Raw genomic sequence first — 23447 nt, 5'->3', positions numbered from 1 at the left:
GGGTTCAATCCCTGGGTCGGGAAAATCCCCTGGAGGAGGGCATGGCAACCCACTCCAGTATTCTTGCCTGGGGAATCCCATGGACAGAGGAGCCTGGCGAGCTAAAATCCATAGGGTTGCAAAAGAGTTGGACACGACTTAAGTGACTTAGCGTGCATGCACACAAGGGACGCATTTCTGTAGATCCTAATACACATACACACTCACACACACACACAAGTATAAGTAAAAAGGGAAAATCTGAACAAGATCAGCAGATGGTATCAATGCATCTCGGTTGTGAAAATTATACCAGAGTTTTGCCAAATGTTAGCCTCAGGGGAAGCTGGCCACAGTGTATAGTGGCCTCTCTGTCTTATTTCTCACATCTATGCATGGACAATTATTAAAAATTTCAATTAAGAAAAAGCAAAAAACATCTTGTAGCCAGCCCTTAACGTTTTTAATATGGGGAGATAAGTAACAAAACAAAAAAATGATAATACTTATTAAATGTTAACTGCATAACAGGTACTGTGCTGAGCATTTTACATGCATGGCTCTATCTTTTCTTCTTAATATTTACTTACTTATTTATTTGGCTGTGCCAGGTCTTAGTTGCAGCATGTGGGATCTCGTTCCCCAACGAGGGATAGAACCAGTCTCCTGCACTGTGAGCATGGCATCCAGGCCACTAGACCCCCAGGTGAAGGTAAAGTCGCTCAGTCGTGTCCGACTCTTTACGACCCCATGGACTGTAGCCTATCAGGCTCTTCCATCCATGGGATTTTCCAGGCAAAAACACTGGACTGGGTTGCCATTTCCTTCTCCAGGAGATCTTCCCGATCCAGGGATTGAACCTGGGTCTCCCGCATTGTAGACAGACACTTTACCATCTGAGCCACCAGGGAAGTCCCTATATGAAAGTTTTAATTTGCACAGCACTCTGTGAGGTGGTGGTTGTTATTATTACTGTTGTTATTATTGCTATCATTTTGTTTCAAATGAGGAAACTTGGGCTGGGAGAGCTTAACTAGTTTTTCCCAGGTCACACAGTCAGGAACCAAACATGGCTCCAGAGCCCACTACATTATACGAAGAATGCAGACAAGAATGTTGTTTCTCTGGAAGAAGAAATCACAGTTAAAGATGAGGAATGTGCTTCAGGGAAGTGCAATTTGAAGGAGCCTGCACCTTGGCCTTGAAGGACCAGGTGAACTGAGCTGGCAACAAGCCAATCGAGGGCACTCCAGACCTGAAGGTGGAAGAAAGCACTGCCTGTATGAGAAACTGCCTCCTTTTCCAGATGAGGAAACCAGTGTGCACGTCTGCTTCGCCTCTCAGGTAGACAGAGGCATAATCGTGGAAGGCCCCGAATGCTTGGGGATATGGTGAGGTCTTCCCGGATCCAGTTAGCAGTGAGTGAGAGCTGATAAGACACCACTAAGGCCAAGGCTGTATCTGAATCACTGGCATTCGCAAGGCAAGCCAAGTGCAAGGTGTGGCCAGCTTGGCATAAACCAATCAATTCCCAATGATGGGGCTTCCCGATGGCTCAGCGGGTAAAGAATCCTGCAATGCAGGAGACACAGGAGATGTGGATTTGATCCCTGGGTCGGGAAGATCCCCTGGAGTAGGAAAATGGCAGCCCACTCCAGTATCCTTGCCTGAAAAATCCCATGGATAAGGAGGCTGGCGGGCTACAGCACAAAAGGTCACAGAGTTGGACATAACTGAACGACTAAGCACAGCATGAATCTATCCCCAGGGCCAGAAGAGCAGCAGACAGCAATTTCCTAGGGGAAGGTTGGTATGTGAAGGGAATCAAGGAATGTACTTAGGAAGATGAAGACCACAAATTGTTGAGATCAGTGATTATTAGAATCATACTTGACAATACCTGGAATTCACGGCAAAAGCAATTCTAAAAAGAAAGTTTACAGCAATACCTCAGGAAACAAAAGTCTCAAATAAACAACCTAAACTTAAACCTAAAGCCACTAGAGGAAGAAGACCAAAAAAGCCCTAAAGTTAATAGAAGGAAAGAAATCATAAAGATCAGAGCCGTATCATGTATCAGAGCATGTATCATAAAGATACATGAAACAGAGGCGAAGACAGCAATAGCAAAGATCAGAAATTAAAAGCTGGTTCTTTGAGAAGAAAAAACAAAAGTGATAAGCCTCTAGCCAGACTCATTAATAAAAAAAGATAGAGGACTCAATCTAGCAACCTAGTACCATGTGGCTACTTACTCATTCAGTTATTGAGCGCATATTATATGACTAGTATGATCCCAAGGACTTGGGACATATTACTGAATGAAACGGTGACCAGCCTGCCTACCATCATGGAGCTCACCTTCTAAGCTTAGTGCTATATCCTGGTCAGGAAGATTCTTAATTATCAGAACCTAAGAATGCATTTCCATACTGTGTACTTGAGATCCCATCTCTTTAAAGAAATGCAAATCTCTCTGGGGTGAGGCTGGGCAACTCTGCAGAAGAACAGACACAGCACTTCTGATTTAAAAGCAAGGATGATCTTACCCCAGTATGGCTACAGGGAAACTTAAGATGGGCAGACTGGCAGGCCTCGCCTCTGAGTTGGATCAAGAAAGCAAGATCAGAACCAAGGTGAAGGATTGGCAGTGCAATCCTTGAAGACGATTCAAGTTAGCCTGGGGTACCCTCTCCGTTTTCCACTCCCAAACTGGGATTAACTTAGGAATCTTCCATAAATGTAGACACTGGGGGCTTTCCAATCTTAGCCTGGGCAAGTACTACTCCAAGACAGATCAGAACAAGATGGCCTTGCTTTGCAAGAGTGGGAAAGGAAGACAGGAAATAAGGACCCCTGGACATGGTTTAGTTTACATGTCAGCCTTGTGCTGTAACACAGAATTAGAAACATGGAATTTTTCTCAGAAGCTAAAAGCAACACACAGATGAAGAGAATATCCTAAAAGATAAGATGCTGGTTACTGTTTCTACTGCTGGGCACCTTAAAGGTAAGTGAATCAGGCAAGAGTCAAGAATGGGCAAATTTGCTAATATTACCCCCAACCAAGAATTTTTAGCCATTTCAAATTTTAAGTTCTCATGAGCCTCAGATGTCTGAGAATAAATATTCTAAATGTCTTTTGACTTAGTTATGGGAGGATTCACCCCCATAACTTGGGCTTTTTTTTTAAGCAACATTATAAAAAGTTTGATTTGGTTTTCAATGACCCTCTAATGCTTTTGTATCACATTTGCAATATTTAGCCATTTGATATACATCTGGCTATGTTGTGCACATATGTAAGAAGCACAGACATCCACAATTAGGGAGTAACTTTTTGCATGGGTAAAAGAAATCTGTGCTCACTATACCACTATCCCTGTGGCATAATTTTCCTGCTTTAGTCAAAATTTTTCTACAGCACAAAACTGTTTTTGAATATACAGCTTCTACTCATGTTGACACTTGAGTGAGAGACTGGCTCTGCTACAGAGAACAGCAAAGTGAGAAATGGTCCCTCCACCTGCAGAGTGCAAGCTATCTAAAAAGTCATATTCATCGTTCTGAGATCATTGCCTTGGTCATGCCTGAAAACACAGATGGGACCTTGAGTTGAGAGCGTGCAAGGTGGGTGTGCATTCATGAATGTGTGAGTGTGTAAGCAAGAGTGCCCTAAGAAGTTCAATAGAGACAACAGGGTCCCAGAGACGGCCTGTTTTATTTCGCTGCATTGCCAGGAAACAAGAGAGCTTGCTGGTCCCCAGAGTTCCCCATCTCAGAATCGAGCTTAGAGCACAAGCTGAGGATGAGAGAGGGGGCTCCCTCCTTCGATGCCTCTCAGCTCTGGGCAGCTGAGGGAGCTAGGAATTGCCTTGCACAGCAGTGGGTCTGAAACTAGCCTTGTCAATAGCCCCTTCCCCTCCTCTGACTTCTGGGAGGCCACTGGGCAACACCTCCCCCTTCACACAGCGCTTAATAACTGAAATAATTTGCCCAGTGAAATGCTCGGTGTGGATGCCAAACAGCTGTGAAAAGGCACCCAGCTGAGCAAGGCAGAGTAGTTTATGAGCAGAAAAGGACATGCTGTGTGTACTGACATGGAGAAATGAACGCTGCAGCTTAATTTTGTATTACTCTTTGGCCAAAACCCCTCCTTAAATGTATCTCGGGCCTGAGTCTGTGGTCACTGCTGTGTTAAACAACCACATAGGGTAAAGCTGGCACTCCTGCAAAAGAGTGGAGTAAATGTGGCCCTCACATGGCTAATTTGGCCAGTGGAACAGAAGAATCTGCTCAGGGAAGAAAAACTACCATACATATGGAGATTTTTTCAGATTGGCTATTTTATGAGTGGGCCTTTAGAAATCATCAGTGCATTAAATTTTTACTTTTTCCCAAAGTGAACTCAATAACTGAATGCACTTGGGAATATTTAGTTTTCTTTGGAGTATTATCTAGTCTTCTATAAAAACAATACTAGGTTCCTACGACAGAGTTGGGAGAAGGGAAAGCAGAGGCCGAGTAAAAATAATGATAAATAACTTTTTGTGGGTATTTACAGAAATCAAATCTTGGCCATAATACAGCATCAGTTCAAAGCCCACTTAAAACCCTGCACGCTTAAAAATATAATAAATTCATATATCACATAACATCCTTAGTATATTAATTTTTCCATCTCTTTCAAATATACCCCCAAATCAGTAACAGGGTAAAACTTTTTTTTTTTAATTCCTGCAGTGTTTTCTTTGCCTCTTTTACACTATGTGGTCTAAGAAAAATAAAACAGAGATTCATTCAAAAATCTACTTAGATTTTTGAGCACAGCAAAGTCTACTTTCTCTACTTTCTCCAGCATCATTAAGCAAATTCTGCAAATCTTTTAGACACACCAAAATCTCTCATTCATTCTATGAATTCTGATAAAAGCCAGCACTTACCAAGTTTCAAAAGTGTCCTGGAAAATCACCAAAAAGAATGTTTTGGTTTCTTTTAAAGACTACACCCAAAACATTTGCTTGAAAACTTTCTGAATAGTGACATTGCCTGATAAAACCCATGCAGTAGACAAAATATCAGATTTCTTTTTCCAGCTGTCCAGAATCCCATTAGTGCCTCTCACTTCTATCTGTCTTTTGCTATAATTAGGATGGCTTAGGGTTTATCTGGGCCTTTTTTCAAAACCAGATTTCCTTCCCAGCAGCAGCCCCTGTCATTCACAAGTCCCCTGGTGGTACCGGGAGAATTATTTTGATGTACACTGTGGCACAGCAATTGTGAATGTGGAGGGAAAGGAAATACACACACGCACACACACACAAATACATCTGAGCTGATAAACTGTGAAAGAGGAGTCCTACCTGAGGATGATCACTCCAGCCTGAAACCTTGCACGTTTCAAATACGTCGGTAACCCGTACCCCTTCTCTCTGGAAGTGCAAGGTCTCCTCCTTGGAGAGCAAGCCGGGTGGAGCCTGCAGGATTTTCGCTTCTGGCTCTGCTTGGGTTGGAACCTCAGGGCCTCCTGCAGGCAACTGGGGCTTCAGATCAGCCCCCTCTGCTCTGGCATGGGAGCTGACTCTTTTGTCACTCGGGGTTAGTGGGTGCTTAACAGGTCCCTTGGGACAGAGGCGATCCAGGGAGGCTTCCGCCGTCCTTTCTTCCAGGCTGGAATTCAGCCTCTTGGCTTTTCCCTTAATTCCCGGTCGCCACGTCCTGGCAGGTTTCTCAGAGCCCCGCTGGCTCCATCCGTCTTTCCCCCCTACTCTTCTCTCGGCCCTGGTCTCCAGACACCGGCTCATCCCTGGCTGTCCTGACTCACCAGACAAGTGCTTCCCCTCTGTCCCTGCCACCACTTTATCCATGTTTAGCAGCTTGTCACCAGAGAATTCCTTTCCGGCCTGGTGGCTGTCTCTGGTTTCTCCTTGAATTCCTGGATAACCGTCTTCAGCAGCCTCCAAGGCAGCGGGTGGTTTATACCTGCCCGGGTCTGTCACCGTAGCCGGTCCATCCTGCTGAAGTCCCAGGGGCAGGGGCATCCCCTCTTGCAAGGATGAGGCTCTGTGCGTGGAGGCCCGGCTGCTCCTTCCCCCCACTTCTTGGGGTGGTGAGTGATGACCACAGAGGCCAGCGGTGGCATCCATGGGGCCCGTGTCATCCGACACCGGGGGCCTGCAACCCAATTCACTGAAGAAACGCGCACACCCACCCAGGCTACACTCACTGAATTCCATCTCTTCGTCATCGCTTTCTAATAAAAAAACACGCTCCGTCCCCTGCAGGTTCCTTTGCCAGATCGCATTAGAGTAATCTGTCATAACGTCGGAACATTCCAGATACTCCAGGTCATCATCTGAAAACTCCTCGGCGCAGGTTAGGGTTATCTCTGGGCAAAGTTCATAGTCACTGTCAGAGTCTGTGCTGGAAGCCGGGGGGCTGACGGGCCTGGTACCTGGAGGAGCGGACGAGTCTGCCCGTGTCAGGGCCAGGCCGAAGCTGATGTACTTCTGGACTCTGGCATTTTGGTGACTAGAGTTCAAGGCTTCCTCGTTAGGGCCCTCAGGGTCTAAGACACCATCTGTTAACCTTGGTACTTCGGAATGCACGGCCCTGTGGCCACACACATCTTGTTTATCAGGAGCATCACTTGAACTAGGAAAACGCAACCTGTCCGCAACGCCCTCTGTGTTAGCAGCACCACCAGCCTCTTCCGTTTGCCTCGTGTCTTTAACCGCCAAGGGGTTGTCAGAGCCAGACGCGCCAGGGTCACAGTCGGCCGAAACCTGGAGTGAATGAGCACCGCTGGATTTGGAGGAGGGGGCGTCAGCTGATGTAGGAGGCCCCGAGGCGATACCTTCTCCTTCCTTATAAGGATGCTCTTTCTCATCAGTGTGGTTTGGGCTCTCCTGCTCATATGTCTCCGTGTCGTGTTTCCAACCTGTGTGCCCGTCATCTTTTGGGTTGGGAGAGAGTGGTTGGTCCTCTGGTGGGCACTGCACTTCAATGGAAGCAGAGCAGCAGATCATCCCAAAACAGTTCCGAGCAGAGACTTGATAAACAGCAGTGTCATTTTGGGTACAGCTAGGATGAAGAGAGGAGACACGTAAGTTTGCATGCCGACATGCCTTGCATCCTGGCACACACACACAATGACCGTGGTTTTCCTGCACACTCAAGATCTGGGGTCCCCCTGGGAAGGGGTTTGTGGTCAGAGGCAACGGGCTGAGATGCTCAGCATTTTCCCTTAAGACTTTCACAGTCTTACCCCAAATCGAAAATGCTGAGAATAACTCAGATGAATGGGGAAACAGTTTCTAGTTTCTTCTTCTCTCTTTTATTTTAAGTCATGTTATGTTATAGAAACTTGAAGCAGCATTACTTTCTGAAGGAATGCATAGTACACAAAAAACTAAAGCACTCTGAATCTTATAGTGGGCTACTATAAGCAGTAATTCTTTTAAAGACTGTGCTAAGAAAACATGGTTCTTGCCAGGAGGCTGTAAAGCTAACACCATACTAGAACTATGTGCATGAAGAACAGTGCCCTTTCCTCTTTAATTTAACATGACTATAAAGTCTAAACCACAGCCACGAACCCCTCTGGCTGAAAACCAATGTCCACATGCCATCCTGACCAGTACCCGCCCAGTGTTTGGCTCTGGCTCAGCAGGGAAGAAACCGAATCCTGGATCACGCCAAGCCTGCTCTCCCTGCTCCAGAAAGGATGGTGCTGGGGGCCCCTCCCTTTCTTGACTAGAGCCACATGGCGCCTGGAGCCACATGGCGCCTGGAGCCTGACATGCTTTGCTGACCTTTCCCCTTAGAACACTTCTCCAGGCTCTGCAGTCTCAATAAACACATGTTGTACCTGCTCTACTTTTTTAATATTAAGTTTTATTTGTTTGTTAGTACTTAGCAGTGCCAGGTCTTAGATAAGGCACATAGGACCTTTGATCTTTGCTGCAACATGAGGGATCTTTACTTGCAGCATGTGGGATGGCGGGCTGCAGTCCATAGGGTCGCAGAGGGTCGGACACGACTAAGTGACTCGGCACGCACACCTGCACGCGTGCACACATGGGATCTAGTTTCCCCACCGGGGATCGAACCTGGGCCCCTGCACTGGGAGCACCGAGTCTTAGCCACTGGAACACCAGGGACGTCCCTATTTCTACTTTTGAATTTGCACTTTTATTTATCTCATTTGACCTCATCGTAACACTGCTGGTGTTTTATGTACTATCCATCTTCAGAAAGCAGGAGCTGAGGGTCTAGCTCAGGCTCAGAGGTGATGGTCAGATTGTTAGTGACTCACACGTGTAAGAGATGCACAAATGTCTCCCCCAGGAGGGTCAGTGTTAGATGTTTACAGCCGTGGGACACAGTCTTCCTTATCCTCTCTCTTCCTTACTGGAGGGCCCTCTTTGTCTCCTGACCTCACATGTGCTCATAAGCCTTCAACTGTTGGGTACCCACTCACAAAGCCCTCATCTTCAGAAAGCACAAACTAATTTCAACTGCATTAATGCTTTGTTTTTTTGGCAACTTGATTCTCAAGTAGAAGACACTCGAGGTGTCCGAGGTTGGCCAGGCCTGACCCATAGCCAATCTCTAAATTTGTCATGGCCAATAGCACAGGGAGAATGAGATTTAGGGCAACTTTCTGGGGGAATCAGTAGCTGCTCCTGTCTATTTCACAAGATTATTCTGAGGTTCAAATCACAAAATCAGGGTGAAAGGACTTTGTGAAGCAGAAACTTTATGCCATATATACTCTATAAGAAAGCGAAAGTGATAAAATGATAATTACATGATGTGATAAGAGTGTTAGCTGACATTGCTATGGCAGTCATATTATAATATAAAGGTGTCAGATCAATACATTGTACACCTTCAACTTACATGGTATTCAGTGTCAAATAGAACTCCATTTAAAAAGGGGAGGGGAGACTTCCCTGGTGGTCAAGTGGCTAAGACTTTGTGGTCTCAATATAGGGGGCCTGGGTTCAATCCCTGGTCAGTGTCATACGCTGCAACAAAGATCAAAGATTCCATGTGCTGCAACTAAGATCTGGCACAAATAAATAACTTTTTTAAAAAAAGGATGGGGCAGCACTAAGACCAGGTTTTCTCTGGTTCTTAAGAAGTCTGCAGAAACTATCAGGATGACTTGTAAAATCTTACATCAGATTCAAATTCTTGAATCAGAATCTGTGGCTAGGGACTTCCCTGGGGAACAACGGCTAAAACTGTACACTCCCCCATGCAGGGGGTGAGGGTTTGATCCCTTCCTGGGGAACTAGCTTCCACATGCCAAGTAAAGCTCCTGCACACCACAGTGGAAGCCCAGCACAGTAAATAAATAAACAAATATTGAAAAAGAAGAATCTGTGGGTAGAGGGCCTAAGAATTTACTTTTCAAGTTCCCAAACATATTCTGCTACGAATTGTCCTTGGCCTACCCTCAAAGACATCCTCATCCTCATTATTAGTTAGGCTGAGGTCTCTTCAATTGAAGCTGAGAGGAGCATTTCACATGGCCCACGTCATTCCCTTCATGCATCTTTCTGATGCGTTCTTGGAGATTTGGCCTCAGTTGAGAGCTTAAATGGGGCTTCCCCAGTGGTTCAGTGGTAAAGAATCCACCTGCAATGCAGGAGATCCAAGAGACTCAGGTTCAGTCCCTGAGTCGGGAAGATCCCCTGGAGGAGGGCATGGCAACCCACTCTAGGTATTCTTGCCTGGAGAATCCCACGGAGAGGAGCCTGGCGGGCCTCAGTCCATAAGGTCGAAAAGAGTCAGGATTGAAGCTACTGAGCATGCACACAAGAGAGCTTAAACAGAGTATAAAACAGCCCCCAGGGGCTTCTGGAAAATCCCAAGTAATTCTGATTTCCTCTTCTATCCAGGCCATGATCCATCTGCTGAACGAACCAGCTACCCTGAAGGTACTATGATTCATGTAGGAAGAAGAGAAAGGAAGAGGAAAAAATGAGCCTGAGAGGCACAAAGGACAGGTAAGAAAGGAATAAAGGAGAGAACAGAGGCGATTCACAAAACTCAAGAAGGGAAAACACAACAAATGTTAGAAAAATATGGCGAAAATCAATGGATTCTGTGCATTTAATTTCTGAATGATGAAATTAACAGATATGGGAATGTTATGATTTAGTAATGTCAGATTTTATGGAACATGTGTTTTAGCTGATATAAGATTTTACAAGTCATCCTGAGTACATTAAAGAGGAAGAGGAACTGGATTAAGTATAATTAACTTCTCACTGTCTAATGAGTGCCTTTGAGAGAGTTATGGTTTGCGGTTGGCATGTCCTAGATAATTATTTCTCAGCATCCTAACGAGGAGGTGGAGAAAATCCGGCAAGAAACCCAGCCTTGTTGAATGCCTCCTCTATTAAACAGTATGCTGGCTGCTCCCTGTCCGCAAAACTAAGGCTCAAAGGAGTCATTTCCCCCAAAGTGACAAAGTTGGTAAGTGGCGGAGCTTAGAGAGGAAACCAGAGTCTCTGACTCTTATGCCTGGCTCTGTGTGTCCTGTTAGAAAGTGCACATACAGAGGAGGGAAATGACAGGGTGCAGAGAAAGATCACATCTGCAAGTAAAGGGTTTCTTTTCTGAGTCTGCATCTTCATGGGTAAACTGACGACAAGAGTGTGAACCAATATAACGGTAAGAGCTGACGGGGAGTCAAGGAGGGACTTCCCCAGTAGGTCCAGTGGTTAAAACTCCAAGCTTCCAACGCAGGGGGCTCAGGTTCAATCCCTGGTTGGGGAATTAAGATCCCACATGCTGCTCAGTGTGGCCAAATGAATAAATAAAATTTTCCAAATTAAAAAAAAGAGATGGGGGAGATATCATGTCCAGCCCTGAAATGACTAAAAATCTCCCGGAGAGGTGTTGTAAGCTTCTCAGAGGCGCTTACAGTCAGTTCTGTGCCAAGTTGCATGGTGCATTCCAGAAGGGCAAAGGGAATTCAAAGCAGGGACCTCGGTGGTAGCCGTTGAAATGGCATGAACACAAGGTTGGGGTTTAGAATCTTGGTGAAGTGCTGGCAGAGTGGCCTGCCTGTGGGCCCCACGGTGATTTGACAGGAATTCAAAACCATTCGGGAAGAAATTCCCTGAACAATTAATTGCGCTCTCCTTGCATACCTGCATACCTCTCCTTTCGGCTGAAGAAGACAGCAGCCTTCCTCCACCTTGCTGTGAAAATCTTGCCTGAATACTCTTAGGTTCTTTCTAAATGAATCACTTCCATATTAGAGAAAAAGGGATGCATGAGACCTTAAGTAAATGGGGCTTCTTCTGAGCTTGAACTATTTGGTTTAAACCAAAGGTTCTCAAACATTTTGGCAGCAGGATCCTTTAAACGCTCAAAAATAATCGAGGATTCAACAGACGTTTGTTTATAGGGGTAATATCCACCAATGTTGACCATATTAAAGTTATGGAAAAATTGAAAACATTTGTTTATTCCTTCAAAAAGAACAAAAATTGCCTTATTACAAGTTTGCATAAACGACATATTTTTATGAAAAATACCAGGACAGCACCAGAGAGGAAAAAAACATTTTTTTTTTTTTTGCAAAACAAAGTAACATTGTGCATGCTAAGTTGCTTCAGTCGTGTCCAGCTCTTGAACACTGGAAGAGTGGTATTGCTTTACATTTTTTTCATGTAGCTTGTGGCTTAATAGAAGACGGCTGGATTTTTTGTATCTGCTTCTGTTTTCAATGGGATGCACTACAGTGTTTGGGTTGAAGTATATGAAGAAAATCTGGCCTCACACAGATACGTTGTTGGAAAAGGAACCAGCATTTTAATGGTCTTTTTAATATGGTTTCAGATAACCTCTTTGATACCACACAAAGATTAGTTGCAATGTGGAATCCAAAACATGATCAATTAATTTTTCATACATGTGACACAGAATCTGTTGGTCTGCACTGCATTTTACATGGATCTTTAACCCATGTGTGATTTTGTATCATATATTGGTCATTTGGAAAAACTTGGTTCATGAGATCTTCCTAATATTAATATGGTTCAATATACAATATTTTTAAGAATTACATTCATTAATATTACTCTTACCCTTGTCAGAACAGCCTTGAAGTATTGGGAAACTATCAAGCTTATAAAGAGATACAAGTTTTCCAAACTTCTAAATTAAGGAAATAATATGAATATTCACTTATAACAATGTGAGTCAATTCTGTGCTAAACGGCATGAAGTAGAAGATGAAAAGCATCAGCAAAAACTGTGACATAAAGGACCCCTAAAAGTTTCCTCCTTTACAACGAGAAGGCAGCATTTGTCTGAATCAACTTTTTCAGAGCTCTCAACACCAGTCAAGGGCAAAGTAGGTAGCATTTGTTCAAGAAAAATGGCTGACTCCCAGCAAGAAGAGTGAGTTTTTTGCAATTTAATTCACCCTAGCCCTCTCCCCTATCCCCAGTTGCATGGTAGTCTCAAGAAGCAAGAGCCCACAGTCAGTGAAAATCTGCAGCCCAGTAACCACTGAAGGAGAAAGAACAGGGTGGGAAGCCCCTGTTCCTGAAGCCCCCTTCCCAGGGAATCAGTATTATGACCTGTCTGGTGCTGACCTGGACGACCTCACCCACAAGACTGTCTTTATGTGACAGAGCTCAGTCAATATGAACAATATTTTTCCTGAGAGCATTTTTGTCCAAAAATTTGAGAGCCAATAGTTTCACATCACGGCTGCCTGCAGCACGGGATAACAACTACGGCAAACAATAGGCAAACCGATGTGTTGGATTGGGAAGGAGGAGGTTGGTTACCATTGATGCTGGCGCTGTGGGTCGGTGGGGGGGGGGGCAGGAGGCTGGGGGTAGCGCTAATTCTAGAAGTTCCTTGGGATGTTTTTGTGTCCTGTGAACAAGTGTCATAAATGTGAGTAAGAACTAAGAACCCAGGAAAAGGATCCACAGGACTAGTGATGTTATCAAATAAGACCATGAAGACAAGGAGCTGGGGAACAGAATGTATCAAGTCCAATAAAAGACATGGAGTCATTTTTTTCTTTAGCCGTTGGTGCAATAGACCAATCCAAACGGATGCACTTTTAAATCCCTCCACTTCTGTCACCATGATTCTCATCATCCCCGAAGGGTGTCGTGCTTTCAAATGCATTATTTCATACATTTATCTTTTCATGATTGTTGTTATTATTGTTGTTTAGTCGCTAAGTCATACCCAACTCTTTTGCGATCCCATGGATTGTAACCCACCAGGCTCCTCTGTCCATGGGGTTTTCCAGGCAAGAATACTGGAGTGGATTGCCATTTTCCTCTCCAGGGGATCTCTCCTACCCAGGGATCGAACCTGGGTCTCTTAGGTCTCCTGCATTGCCGGCAGATTCTTCACCACTCAGCCACCTGGGAAGCCCTTATTCATGACCACAGTGGCACAAATAAGATAAGTTGCATCTGTGTGGAATGCGAAGCAGATGAGCCCGCTCCTGTTGCTGCTCCTTTCCTTCTGTCTCCTGGATGTCATTTGCCCGCTCCCCCAAAATGCTCTCACCATCATTAAAAATGCTGAAACTCAAACTGTGAGATGTGGCCAGGTGCCCTGAAGGCAGAGCTGGTAGGAGAAGAAGCTGAAACTGTTGGCTAGAGGTAAGATTTGGAACCCTCTCTGAATTTCAGATATGATTCTATTACTCATTCCATGTTCCAGTGGAAGAAAACAAGATCTGGGAACGAGCTGTCTCCCCGGCCCCTCCCTGAGCCTGCCTGTGCAACAGTGGGAGGAGGCTGGACTCAGTGCATACTTACATGATGACATCCTTGTCCTTCCCGCAGTCAGAGCACAGGGTGAAGGTCATAATATTTTTTGACATTAAGTGTCTGTATTTTATGACTTGCCTAACTGCTATTGTCCATTTTATAAACTGACTTACTCAGAATAACTAAAGGAGTAAGTAAGGCTTGCGTTTCCTTTCCATGCCCCAAAGCTACGTTCATTACGGAGATGGAAGAATTCTAACACTACAAACACATGGAATTTCTTGATATTTTCTGCAAGAAGCTAGATGTATTTTAAAATTGATAAAGAGATTCCTTGGACATGCACCGATTTATCTAGTTACTTATCCAACAGATGTGCTGAACCAGACAAATGGAGAGATGAAGGGGGCTTTGGTTTGTGCTGCTCCAGGGACAGTCTGCCCCTGTCCCCTCTTGTGCTCACTATTACAGAGCTGGCCCCTGGAACCTGCATTTCCCCCTCTCCCAGGGCCACTGGCTCTCTGCTGCACTTGACCCAAAGAAGGCAGGGGACGGGGCTTCCCAGGTGGCACAGTGCTAAAGAATCCACCTGCCAATGCAGGAGGCACAGGAGACACGGGGGCTGGAAAGATCCTCTGGAATAGGACATGGCAGCCCACCCCAGTATTCTTGCCTGGAAAACCCCACGGACAGAGGAGCCTGACGGGCTACAGTCCACGGGGTTGCAAAGAGTCGGACACAACTGAGCATGTACACACACATACAACACATACGTATACGCACACACACACACGCGCGTGTACACGCACACACGCAGGCAGAAGGTGGGGCTGACCCAGGCCAGTTAGGAGCAGGAGGAGTTACTGACCAGGAGGTGGAGTCCACATCATGAATGACTTTGCATCCCAGACTGAGGGGTTTGGACCTCAAGCTCCAGTTCTTCGGGAAGCAGATGAGAGTGCTCATTTCGGGAGGAGTGGAAATCGTTCTGTGAGAGGCTCACCATGTTGCACAGGGTACCAGGGTGAGGCTGAGAGGCCCCGCTCTCCTGAGGCCTCCAGCTAAGCAGGAACATCCCATCCTCCCCTAAGTCCTGTTCGACCTACAAGCACATACACCCGGCACACGGCATGGCACTTGAAAAAGGAGACGGAACATGGATGGCATGAGACCTGCTTTCTTCCCTGGGGGAGCTAGCAGTTTGGCCAAGAGATAACTCTCAGGTATTAAACAGGGAGCAGGACATAATTTGCAAACTTCAGAGTCATCGAATTCTCAAAGGCACCGTGGAGGCAGGGAGTGCTTGTGCCAGACAGGAGGGGAGAGGTCAGGGTGGCTTGGATCTCGGGCAACAGAGCCAGGAGCGGGTAACCTGAGCCCAGTGGGGAGGATTAGACTTGGCTGGACAGGGAGGAGGGGCGGGCACTCCAGGCAGATGTATAGAAGCGAGACCCAGCGGGTCACAGGTGAGGGTCAGCGAAGAGATGAGCCGTGTGGGGAGGAGGCCCTGAAGGGTGGGTGTCGGGGGCTGGAAGGCATGGAACTCTGCTCAGGAGCGAACTGCCGGGCAAGTCTGCTGTCCCTCTCCATTCAGGTGCAATTCTGAGCAGATGGGAGAGGCAGGCTGCAAAGTGAGTACAGCGTGTTGTGCGTAGGGGCAGGCTTGGCGGCCAGCCCGCCTGGGTTCACACGCCGTCCGTCCGCCGTGTGATGGTGGACAATCACTGGATCTGCACCGGGGCTGACATGAGGTTACGGAGCTAATTCCTGGAAAGGGCTTAAAGCAGGGCCCGGGACACACGAAGCTCTAAATCGGTGGTTCTCAGCCCTGCCCTGGAATCTCCTGCAGTGCTTTATAAAAACTGCCAGTGCCAGAGGAGTCTTAGGGCAGGGAGACCATTCTGCAGGATGCGATATTTGTGGGCAGGTGTCATCAGGCATTTTCCCAAACCCATGGGATGTACAACATCGAGAGAGAGAGAGTGAGCTCTGATGCAAACTGCAGACTTGGGCTGGTAACGGTGTGTCCGAGAGTCTCACCAGTTGTGACAAACGCCCTGCTCTTGGGAGGGGATGCAGAATGTGGAGAGTCTGCACTGGAGGCGGGGGGCGGTATGGAAACTGCTTTCGGCTCCATTTTGCTGTGAACCTAACAGTGCTCTAAAAAATAAAACCTGTTTGAAAGAGCGGAAAATATTACCAGTGCCAGGGCCCCACCAAAACAAAACAAAACAAAAAACCAGTTAAGCAGCATCTCAGTGATGGGCTGTGCTGCTGGCATTTTTCAGCCTCCTAGGTGACTGAGGCTCAGCAGGCACTGAGCTAACAGAACATCAGCTTGGGGACCTGGTGAAGCAGGTGGGGGAATCGCTCAGTGGACGGCAGAGGAGGGTTAGGGCTAGGCCCGGGCATGTCAGGGGGTGGCTTCCTGGCTCTCATTTGGCACAAAAGTGCTGAGCATGTGGCAGCTTTTTGAACCTCTAGGATCAAATGCAGACCAACCAGATATTCTGTGAACAAGACATGAGCACACTGGTTTCAGAAAGGACACCATCTCATGGCTTTACTCCCAACAGGCTTAGTGAACAGACAACAGACCCCTCTTCTCAAAAGAAAATTCAAGGGTAGCTGGAAACCATCACCACCGGCCTCACCGACAGGCCACCAAGCTGGCACAGTGTCCCAGAACGTCTCCGGAAATCTCAAAGGACATGGTGACAACAGCAAGACTCCTAGATTAAATTGCAAATCCATCTATGAAAGACATGGCCTCTTGAGAGCAGGACAGAAAACCAGGCAACTCTGGACCCTGGCTCGGAGGACCCAGTGCTCTTTCACAGAAGTCAGTTAGCTTAGAATTCTGAAGGACTAACACTGTTATTTCATTTAAACACCCAGCATGCTCCAAGACAAACCTGGATTTTTCTCATCCAAACCTGCTTTCCGTCTCACAAAAATGTGCAATTCTGTTCTACCAGTTATTGGGGCCATGCACCCTGGAGTTGGTCCTCCACTCCCTCCTAGCATCCGGTCAAACAGCAAAATATCCAGTTGTGTCAGATGGATCCAGAAGCTAGTGGCTTCCTGCCTCCTTCTCCAAGACCACCGTGGACCAGTTTTGTTGGTGTGTCTAACGTGTGACTCCCTCTCTCTTGACTCTATTCCATGAGATCATGGGCTTTGCTGCTGTTGCTGCTAAGTCGCTTCAGTTGTGTCCGACTCTGTGCGACCCCATAGACGGCAGCCCACCAGGCTCCCCCGTCCCTGGGATCCTCCAGGCAAGAATGCTGGAGTGGGTTGCCATTTCCTTCTCCAATGCATGAAAGGGAAAAGTGAAAGGGAAGTTGCCCAATCGCGTCCGACTCTTAGCGACCCCATGGACTGTAACCTACCAGGCTCCTCCGTCCATGGGATTTTCCAGGCAAGAGTACTGGACTGCTGCTACCATGGGTTAAAGCCACTGCAGCAGGAGTGAAGCAAAAGGGGTCAACCAGCTTCCTTGGGAGAAAATAGTGAAGAAAACATATGAATGGGACATTTGAACGGACAGTGGAAACTGCGATTTTATGCCTGTCTGCTGTCAGTTAATTTCAAACCTTCAGAAATAGAAGTTGGAGTAGTGACAGTCAAAAATCCTAAATTCAGGATTCTTACAGAAGCAGAGACTGACGTCACCTTGTTATCCCAGCAGCGAGAGATTAAACACTGTAGTCACTTCACAGCCATGCCGCTGGCATGTGTGCTTGTCAGGGCAGACAGCGTTACAGAGGCCCTTGGTTTGGGGAAAAAAGAAAAAAACCCTTTCTCCTCCTGCCTCTGAAGTGGTTAGGACTCTCTACAAATAAAAACAGTGCTTAGGAAAATTTAAACAAAGAAAAGAAAAGCAAGATCTTCCTGGACCCAGGGATCAAACCTGGATCTCCTGCAACGGTAGCACATTCTTCACCATCTGAGCCACCAGGGAAGCCCCAGCTCTTGGACAATCCCAGGCATAAGATAGGCCTTCCATGAATCCTTTTTTTTTTAAGTCTTTATTGAATTTGGTACAATATTGCTTCTGCTTTTCCCCCCCAATGTTTTGTGGTTTTGGCCATGATTTTGGTTTAAGATGCTGGATCAGGGATCAAACCTGCAACCCCTACAGTGGAAGGTGAAGTCTTAACCACTGGACTTTTAGGGATGTCTGTGAATCCTTATTTTTAAAGGAAGTCCTCACAATCACTTCTTTTTGAGCTCTACTCCAGCAAGTGTGTTAGTAGACTTGTTTTGGAGAACAGCCCTAGCAGAATGAGATGCAGTGGGGGACAGGACACCATTCTTGGCTAATCCTAGCTTTGGCCCTAACCAGTTGTTAGGAACTTGGATGGGTCCCACCATCACTCCGGGTCTTGGGTCTATAATGGAACTGGATTGGACCAGTTGCATTTGACCAATTAAATCAGCATTTCTTGGGAGTATCACCTAAGTATCAATATTTTTCAAGAGTTCTCTAGGGGTAAGGTATAGCCAGGGGCCAGATAATCCATAGAACAGGGCCTCTCACACATTAATCACCCGGGATCTCGTTAAAAGGCAGCATCTGATTTTCCAGGCCAGGGTCTGGGACTCTGGTATTCTAACGAGCTCCCAGGGAAAACCAACTTTGAAAGACAAGGCCTTGGAGTCGCTTCCAGCTCTACGACTCCACCACGTCTACGAAAAGCGAATGTCCCTTTATTAAACCCTCAGAAAAATATCAGCTGTCACTTGACTGGCACCTCCATTTGAGCTGAGTTTGTAGGAAATGCCGAGCAGATGCCCCTGTGAAATTTAGTGGCTGTTTAAATTGGTTTTGCCTTTTTTGTTGTTCATTTCATTTATTTTTTTTAATTGGAGTATAATTGGTTTACAATGTGGTGATAGCTTCTGCTGTACAACAACATGAATCAGCTGTAAGTGTAAATACATCCTCTCTCTCTGGAGCCTCCCGCCCACCCCTCTAGGTCGTCACAGAGCAGCAGGCTGAGCTCCCTGTGCTTACAGCAGCTTCCCACCAGCTAGCTCTTTTACCCATGGGCTTCCCTGGTGGGCCAGAGGTAATGAACCTGCCTGCCAATGCAGGAGACATGGGTTCTACCCCTGGGTCAGCAAGATTCCCCGGAGAAGGAAATGGCAACCCACTCCAGTATTCCTGCCTGGAGAATCCTGTGAACAGATGAGCCTGGTGGGCTACCGTCCACGGGGTTGCAAAAGAGTCGGACATGACTTGACAACTGAACAACGAGTGTATACATGTCAATCCTAATCTCCCAGTTGCTCCCACCCTCTCCTTCCCCCAGCTGTGTCCACAGGTTCCTTCTCTGCGTCTGCATCTCTATTCCTACCCTGCAGGCAGTTCATCAGGACCATTTTTCTAGATTCCATGCATATGCATTTATATACGGTATTTGTTTTTCTTTTTCTGACTTTTTTCACTCTGTATGACAGACTCTAGGTTCATCCACATCACTATCATTGACCCAATTTCATTCCTTTTTATGACTGAGTTGGTTTCGCTTTTTTAAAAAACTAGTTGCTCGACCCAGGCAGGAGGAAATACTGCAAAAACAGACCGGAGAACTTCTCTCTCAAAAGCAGCCTAGGAGACTGTGGTCAGGGAAGGAACCGTTCACAATGTGATTGCTTCTCTTTGCCTGCTGCTCTCTTGTCAGAGCCGTGGTGCCAGCTGCCTCCCCCTTGGTCCTCTTCCCTGGCCCATCTGCCTTGCTCCCATATCACCTGGTGCCTGCTGGGGGAGCCAGCCCGGCAGCTGGCAGCAGACAGGAAAGTGGGGAGTTGGCACAGTGCCCGGGGGAGCAGCCCCTCGCTGGGGGAGCAGTAGGCAGGAGTGGCAAGGAAGAAGCATCCCACAGCTGGGGCAGCGGTCCAGGGAACCGGGAATGACAAAGCCAGAGAAGTGCGGCCACAGAGTGACCAGAAGCTCAGGCTCCCACAGCTTAGGGGGTGACCAGAGCCACTGTCGTGGTGGCCTGGTCCTATGGCTCCCGCGGGAGGCCTCTTAACAGTCCCTATCTTCATACCCCCTTAAACAGCACAGCCCCTGAAGGACCGGCAGGCTGACCACCGAGAAGCCACCATGATTCAAATCCTTCCCCCGAAACTCAGAAGGCTGTCCAGAGCATGGCTCTGTGGGGAGAAAAAATTGAACTGACAAAGACAGAGGAACAGGAGAAACACATGCAAAGTTTATTTAACTCGTACATGCACGTGGAGCCTTCACAGAAGAGCGAAGACTCAGAGAAGTGACCAGAACAAGAAGCGTCTATACTGTGTAGACACAGAAATGATAAATTTGTGCAAAGGCCTGACAAGACAGAAGGTGTGCGCTGTGGGCAGTAAGTGGTGAGGAGGCCACGGGGAGATACGTGTGACTTTCACGAGGTTTGTTTGTACAGAGCTCTTGCCCCAGTTTCCCCGTTTCTGGTGATGAGAAGGCCTTCCCTCCTCTGGGCACAGGGAATGCACCTTTCACGGGGAGTTTTATTAATAGGACCTCTTTCTGGGAAGAACGGTGACGGGGGAAGGTCAGAATGATCTCTCTGCTTCTTCCATTTTTTAAAAATTCCTTCAACTTAAGATCTTTCATATGCCAAGGTATCATATTTAGGGGTGGTGCATCCCGCATGCCATCAGCTCTTTCCCCTCCCCTCAGATGAAGATTCAGTAAAGAACATAACAAATGCACCATATGCACTGTGTAATTCATCCCACAGAGCTCACTGTCCCGGGTGCTGGGGGTACAGCAGGGAACAGATCGGACAAGTTTCTGCTGCCGTGGAACCTACCTTCAAGCTGGGGAAAAACTATGACAAACAAAAATATAAATAAATACATGTCAGGACTGGAAATAACCCGTGTCCAAGTATAAGATAACAAATTCTGGGAGATCCAAACTATGAAACTCAGAAACCAAAAACCTCCTTTTTTGCTCAGCCAAAAAAGGAGGGAACCACTGATACACCAAACAACACGGATGATTCTTGAAATAATTACGTGGCATGAAAGAAGCCAGATACAAAAGAGTACATGCTCCACGATCTCATTTAATTACAAAAATTCTAGAAAAGATTAAGAGAGTCTCCAGGGACCAAAAGCTTGTTGTGTGAGGATGGTGGGGGGGGGGCACAAAGAGGGCCAGAAAGTGGGGGTGCAGAGGGGCACAGAGAGGTCCCTTGGGAGACTAAACGTGTCCATTCTCTTGACAGTGGTGATGGTGCCACGGCTGTGTGCGCGTGTCAGAGCACACCAAACTCAACACTTCAAATGTGAGGAGTGTACTGTGTGCCTATCACACCTACGCAAAGCGGATAAGTATGTGTGTCTGCGTGTGCCCACACGACACACATTACATCATGTGCCACGTGAAGACTGAAGCAAGACAAGGAAGGCAGGACATGCTGGGGGCAGGTGGTGCTATTTTAGATGGCGGGTCAGAGAAGGTCTCAGGTGATTGAGACCTGAAGGCAGTAAGAGAACTAGCCACAGGGTTATCTGGGGAGAGAACATTCCAGAAGAAGAAAGAGCAAGGACAAGGGTCTTGTGAGAGCACCCTAGGCCTGAGTAACACTGGAACTCAGAGATGGCTCAGAATTTAGTTAACGATCAATTCTGAACCAAATCATTGCCCCAAGCTTCACATACAGTCTTTCATCTATTCTGCCTACCTGGGGAGAGTCCATGCCTTTGGCTAGGCTTCTTAACACTTATATAAGCCCTGGTCATTCTAAACGAGCTCTGGAATCACACTAAGATTCTCATTCAAGAATTCCAAGGGCTTCCCTGGTGGCTGAGTGGTAAAAAAATCCTCCTGCCAATGCAGGAGACACAGGTTCAATCCCTGATCCAGGAAGATCCCACATGCCAAGGAGCAACTAAGCTCATGCATCACAAGTACTGAGCCTGTGCTCTGGAGCCCGTGCTCTGCAACAGCAAAACCCACCGCAGTGAGAAGCCTGAGCACCACAGCGAGAGAGCAGGCCTGCAGCAGCCCCCACTCGCCACAGCCAGAGAAAAGTCCGTGCAGCAACGAAGACCCAGCACAGCCGAAAAATCAATATATTAAATTATTTAAAAAAAAATAATTCCGAGATCTGTTTGGCCCCCATCTTCTCTGAAATGGGAAGGTAACGTAATCCCACTTTTAAACTCTTATGACTAAGAGTGACTAACAGTATCTAATAAAACACAGAAGACCCTGAAAAAGTGAACATTTACCTGGCATTTGGTCAGTACCAGGCACTGTTCTAAAAACCTTTTATGTATTATCTCAGGACATCTTCCCCCAGCCTTGCAAGGGAGATACTGTTATTATTTCCACTTTACCCTTTATGGGGCTTCCCTGGTGGCTCAGAGGGTAAAGCATCTGCCTGTAATGCAGGAGACCTGGGTTCGATCCCTGGGTCAGGAAGATCCCCTAGAGAAGGAAATGGCAACCCACTCAAGTACTCTTGCCTGAAAAATCCCACAGACAGAGAAACCTGGTCGACTACAGCCCATGGGATCGCAAAGAGTCGGACGCGACTGAGCGACTTCACTTTCTTTCTTTCTTTTCTGGTAGACTACAGCCCATGGGATTGCAAAGAGTTGGACGCGACTGAGCGACTTCACTTTCTTTCTTTCTTTTCTTTTACCCTTTACAGATACAGACATGCCCAGTCAAGAAGTAGGGCTAACAGTTGAACCTGGGAGGTTATGACTCTGAAGCCAGCCCTTGTTAAGTACCCACTCATGGCTTGCAGAGTGCTGCAAATCTCTGATTCTTAACCAGTGGTCCCACATATACCCCTACGGGCCTGGTCCAGGCCTGACCCTGTGCATGGCTGGGACGCCTTCCAAATTTGGAGCAGTGCTATAGACTGAATTGTGTCCCCTTCAAATTTATGTGTTAAAGCCCTAACTCCCAATATGATGGTGTTCGGTAAGAGGGCTTTTGAGGGGTGATTAAGCTTAGGTAACATCGTGAGGGTGGGGCCCCCGCAATAGGATTAGTGCCTTCACAAGAAGAGATAGCAGAGAGCCTGTCCTCCCCCAACCACTTTCTCTCTCTTTGCCATGTGAGGAGACAGCAAGAAGGCAGCCATCAGCAAGCCCAGAAGAGGGTCCTCACCCCACCCTGCTGGCACCCTGACCTCAGGCCTCTAGAACCATGAGAAATAAACTTCTATTGATTAAGCCTCCCAGTCTGTGGTATTTTTGAGCTCATACAGGCAAGGTCAACAAATCATGCCAGATCCAGACACCTCTTATGTATCAAGCTCATTCCTAGGTTCAAGGGTGGCTCAGATGTGGTTTGGAAGGGATCCTGGGAGGGTCCAGAGTATCAGGCTTCCCCAACTACATGCGTGGGACTCAGCCTGAGGCCTGGGCTGATGGCTCAGGAGCTGAGAAGTTGAAGGTGCTGGGACTGGTCTAGCCTTATAGGTTTCAGAGAAAGTGAACCAGTGCCTGGGTTTTGGAGCAGGGAAGCCAGGCAGTCAGGACTGATGGAGTCTGAGGCCGGGGTCCAAGGCAAACACAGAATTCTAAGACAGTGAAAGGCAGAGGGTGGTGGGGAGGGCAGGAGAGGTTCCCAGGGGTGATGAAGCAAAAGTGGAGGTAAATTTCATGGGAGACCTTTGGCAGGGAGAAAACAGGGCTGGGCTGGTCAGGACGGAA

General features: G+C 47.0%; 1 protein-coding gene across 1 annotated transcript in view; it reads right to left on the bottom strand.

Moving 5' to 3' along the window:
* Positions 1 to 23447, bottom strand: part of ALPK2 (alpha-kinase 2) — a 136305-nt gene that overhangs the window by 79967 nt on the left and 32891 nt on the right. The window contains exon 4 of the mRNA XM_010854830.1: positions 5343 to 7062. Within this exon, the coding sequence (XP_010853132.1) occupies positions 5343 to 7062 (1720 nt within the window). The remainder of the gene's footprint in view (positions 1 to 5342; positions 7063 to 23447) is intronic.

The sequence above is a fragment of the Bison bison genome, unplaced genomic scaffold, assembly GCF_000754665.1.
Source record: "Bison bison bison isolate TAMUID 2011002044 unplaced genomic scaffold, Bison_UMD1.0 scf7180017864349, whole genome shotgun sequence".
Classification (NCBI taxonomy): Eukaryota; Metazoa; Chordata; class Mammalia; order Artiodactyla; family Bovidae; genus Bison; species Bison bison.
The sequence above is the reverse complement of the archived record's forward strand: the minus strand, read 5'-3'. Positions and strand labels throughout refer to the sequence as shown.